The sequence below is a fragment of the Alosa alosa genome, chromosome 17 (genome assembly GCF_017589495.1).
Source record: "Alosa alosa isolate M-15738 ecotype Scorff River chromosome 17, AALO_Geno_1.1, whole genome shotgun sequence".
NCBI lineage: Eukaryota > Metazoa > Chordata > Actinopteri > Clupeiformes > Clupeidae > Alosa > Alosa alosa.
The window spans coordinates 21,057,136-21,062,135 of NC_063205.1; the positions used below are offsets into that span (position 1 = coordinate 21,057,136).

Consider the following 5,000-nt stretch of genomic DNA (forward strand, 5'->3'; position numbering starts at 1 on the left):
GTCAAGTTTGCAGATGAGTTGTTGTGGTATTATGGTGTTGAATGCAGAACTGAAGTCTATAAACAGCAATCTCACATGAGTCTCTTTTTTCCAGGTGGGTGAGGGCTGGGTGGAGGGCAGAGCAGATTGCATCCTCTGTAGACCGCTTGGCTCGGTATGCAAACTGGAAGGGGTCCAGGGTGGGGGGGAGAATGGCTTTGATATGTGACATGACAAGCCGCTCGAAGCACTTCATGATGATGGGGGACGAGAAGGTGTGTACTGCTGAAGCAAGTCTGACAGGTATTTAGGTCCTGCTCCATTTACTGATTTATAAACAAGCAAAGCGCTTTTAAAGTCAATTCTGTGACTTACTGGAAGCCAGTGCAAGGACTTAAGAATTGGAGTAATGTGGTCAGTTCTTTTAGTTTTTGTTAGAATCCTAGCTGCTGCATTTTGTATCACCTGAAGCTGTTTAGTCTTTTTAGGAAGGTCTGTGAACAGTCCATTGCAGTAATCAACCCTGCTAGAGATAAATGCATGAATGAGTTTTTCTAAGTCATGTTTTGACATCAGCCCTCTGAGTTTGGCAATATTTTTGAGGTGGTAAAAGGCTGATTTAGTTATCACTTTATGTGACTGTTGAAATTTAGATCACTGTCAATTAATACACCAAGATTTTTAACAGTATCCTTTGCCTTCAACCCTTTTGTGTCAAGGAAGTCTTTCCTCCTTTTTACCAAATATAATTACTTCAGTTTTTTCTTTGTTCAGCTGAAGAAAATTTTGAGACATCCAGGTGTTGATTTGTTCTATACACTGACACATAGATTCAAGAGGACCATAGTCGTTTGGTGACAGAGCTAAGTAAATTTGCATAGCTATGATATGAAATCAAATTATTTTGGATGATTTGTCCAAGTGGGAGCATATAGAGGTTGAATAATAGTGGCCCCAAGATCGACCCCTGGGAAACACCCCAGGTCAAGGACGTTGGTGTTGAGGTACAGTTTCCGATGGCAACAAAGAAGCTCCTTTCTGTAGATATGATTTTAGCCAGCTGATAACTATGCCTGTAAATCTAACCCAGTGTTCTAATCTGTGTAGTAAAATATTGTGTCAAATGCTGCACTAAGGTCCAGTAGCACTAGGACTGATGGTTTACCTGAATGTGTTGAGACGTATGTCATTGGAAACTTTAATGAGAGCTGTTTCAGTGCTGTGATTTGCCCGAAAACCAGACTGAAAGTAATCAAAATACCCATTTGATGTCAGGAAGGTGGTTAATTGATTAAAGACTACTTTTTCAATAATTTTGCCAATAAAAGGTAGATTGGATATGGGCCTGTAATTGTTTAGCTTGGAGGCATCCAGGTTATTCTTCTTGAGAAGTGGCTTTACAACAGCTGTTTTCAGTGACTTAGGAAAAGTGCCAGACAGCAGTGATACATTTACAATTTGAAGGACATCCGCTATGAGGTGAAAACAGTTTTGAAGAAATTGGTCTAAGACACATGTGGAAGAGCTGAGATTCTGTACCGCTTTTTTTCAAGTGTTTCAGTAGTCTATCAAGCTGAACTCTGACATCAAGTTTAGTTTCCCTCTGTTTGTTGCTGGAAGTTCAGGTTGTTGAATTTGTAATTGAGCAGATATGTTGAGTCTGATTTTGTCAATTTTACCTTTAAAAAAAAATGAAAACTCATTGCATTTCTTAGTTGAGAGAAGTTCAGGTGCTAATTGTGAGGGGGGATTTGTTAACTTATTAACAGTTGAAAATAGAATACGAGTGTTATACGAGTGTAATGTTAGAAAAGAAAGACTGTCTTGCTTTGCATATTTCAGAGTTATATGTGCGGAGCATCTCTTTATGGATTTCATAGTGGATCTGAAGTTTGTATTTACGTTATTTTCTTTCAGTCTTCCTACACTCTCTTTTTAGAAGTTTAACTGCTGGATTTTGCCTCCATGGTGCTTTCTGTTTGTCCTTAACTTTCTTGAATTGTAATGGAGGAATGTCACCCATAATGTTTGCCATTTTTGCATTAAAGTGATCAAATAAGTCTTCAGAGTCTGACAGTTGACTTGACTTTAGTGAAAGTGCTTGCTCAAAGAGAGCACTTGTCTGATCATTTATGATTCTCCTTTTTACCATTATAGCTGTGTTTTGAGTGTGTGGGGACATAGACACATCAAAGAACACACAGAAATGATCAGATAAGGCCAGGTCTTTAACTGCTGTAGACATCGAGACCCTTTGTGATAACAAGGTCGAGGGTATGGCCGAGAGAGTGTGTTGGCCCCTGTACATGCTGTGTTAGGGAGAAAGTATTGATTAGTGCAATGAATTCCTTGGCATAATTGTTTTCAGGATTATCCACATGCAAGTTCCCCTGATATAATAAGATAGTCAAACTCTATGCAAACGACTGATAGCAGTTCACCTAGCTCTTCAAGAAAAACTTTAGCTGAATGTTTTGGAGGCCTGTAAATTGTCAGTAATAAAATCTGAGGAGAAGACTTAATGCGTGCTCACAGATATTCAAATGAAGTAAAGTCACCCGAATGACGACTGATTGCACTGAAAAGACGTCTTGAAAATTGTGGCTATCCCCCCACCTCTTTTATTTGCTCTGGTAGCACTCAAGAAACTGAAGTTTGGGGGAGCTGATGAGAGTAGCAGCACTGTTTGCTTGATCTAACCATGTCTCAGTAAAAAATCAAGGTTGTGTGTGAAAATTAGATCATTAATTAAGAATTTGTTTGAAGGAGATCTGATATTTAGGAGTGCTAGTTTTGCTGTAAGTGTTGGGGAAATATGGGGGAAATCTGAGGTTGAATTGGTAAGGGTAAGAGATTGGACTGGTTTACCCTATAAGCTCGATGCATTTGTGTTCTATTTCTTGTCAATACAGGAATAGAGAATGTCATGGGCTTACTGGGTCCCGGCATGTTCTCAAAACTACTGTCAGTACCATTTATATTGCAGGGACCCTGAGAATATCATGCAATACAGTCATCATATAATTGTCCTCTGCTGCTGCCATCTGTATTTTCCACTAGTTAACTAGTTGGAGTAGGTCAATGTCACTAGTTAACTAGTGAACCATAAATGGCTTACTAGCTAGCTAGGTGATGGCAGCAGGCTCACTAGTTCACTAGTTGATGCATCCTTTGCCCAAACTAGTAAACTAGTGAGGTCATACAGTAAATGTATACTAGTAAACTAGTTCAAGACAAGATTCACACTGGTCAACTAGTGGCGCAGAATTCAAATTAGGAGGCGGAGAATTCTGGAAATTGAGGCTTTATAATGGCTCCCTATGTCCAAATAGAACATGACAACCAATCACAGTGTAGAATTTCACGAAATCCCACCCACAACATTTGCATGTGGCACACAAGTTAACATGCTGGCCAAAGGAACTTTAGCTAGTAAACTAGTGGCTTCAGTGTGACACTTACATGTAAACTAGTGAAGGCAGAACGTCATGACCCCTCACTGTGGTGAGGCTTTTCACTGTGTGCCGAATCACGGCTAGTTATCCCCCCAGGAGGAAAGTGTAGTCATTAGCGGCTTCTGATTAGCATCTGAACTCGTGTAACGGTCTGGCTGCACTGTTGCACTTTTCTTATTGCTTCCACATGGACATGCTGGACCAGGAGGATGGAAGGGTCAAGAGGTCAGCTGATTGGCATGATGCTGCTTCCGTAATGGCTTCCAGCATGTACGTGTGTCTGGAGCGAGTTTGTACTCCAAACACAGCTGGTCTTCAGTGGCCTGGGCCTTTTTTTTCATAACATAGTCCCTCCAGAGCAGGGCCCCCCCCCCCTGGGTTTGTACTCTCCTGCTCTGCTTCCTCAAACAAACCCGCTTGCTTGCACACACACACACACACACACACACACACACACACACACACACACACACACAGGAAGGACGCTCACTCACACAAACACAGCTCCCAGTATTTATCAGCCCTCAAACTGAAGGAAGGAAGACACTGCAGTCAATATCCTATTCTTACTCTTCACATTGACAGAGTTCAGAAGGAGTGTGTTTTCACTCTTAGTTTGGTTAAAAAAAAACCTTCTCTCAAGGACTTCTGGGCATTATTTTACTGCCTCCTTACATATCTTAACCAGTTAACACAACAATTCCTTGAACACCTATACCTCCTGCCTTATATTTTCATCATGCTCCTTAACACACCAATCCCTTCAACACCTACTGTATACCTCCTGCCTTACATTTTCATCATGCTACTTATCTTCATCAACCTCCACTTTCTCCTAATGCTTTATCCATCAGGTGCACAGCTGCTCATCACCTTAACCGATCCTAAATCATCATCATCATCATCATCATCATAATCATCATCATCCTCATCACAATCATCATCATCATCACCATCATCACCACCATCATCATCATCTTCCTCATCACCATCCTCTTCCTCAGCACCTACCTGGAGCACAGTTGTCCACGAGCGCGCCCAGGGCCTTGCCGTCCCTCCAGTCGCGGTGGAAGTTGGTGATGGGCAGCTGGGGCACCTTGTTCTGGATCCAGCCCAGTAGCCGCTGCTTGGGCGTGAGCTTGCGCGCGTCCTCCTCGTCCTCGTCCTCCCACATGGGCATGGAGATGGAGTAGTGCAAGATCAGCGTCCATATCAGGCCCAGGATCAGCTTCAGGTTGCCGTCCACGATCGCCTTGCTGTCTGCACGGGAAAGGAGAGAGACATCGGGCAGGTGAGGGCCAGGTGAGGAGAAAACGGCCCGATAGGGATGTTGAATGCTGGTGCAGGTACTGTTATTTTATTAATTTCTTGATTTATAAGGGTCAATGCAAAAAAATAAAATAAAAAATGTTGCCATTTGATGCAGGCAGAGCACAATAAGACAGCTAATAAGACGCTCAACAACATTCAACATTAAACATCGGTGAATGGCTGTAGACAAAAATAATTCAATGCTTTTTGAGGAGACAGATTTCGGTAGTAATTCATAACTAAATAAAAAAAAAA

At 41.8% G+C, this 5,000-nt stretch overlaps 1 protein-coding gene across 1 annotated transcript in view; it reads right to left on the reverse strand.

Moving 5' to 3' along the window:
- Positions 1-5,000, reverse strand: part of flncb (filamin C, gamma b (actin binding protein 280)) — a 113,232-nt gene that overhangs the window by 73,121 nt on the left and 35,111 nt on the right. The window contains 1 exon segment of the mRNA XM_048267404.1: positions 4,446-4,694. Within this exon segment, the coding sequence (XP_048123361.1) occupies positions 4,446-4,694 (249 nt within the window).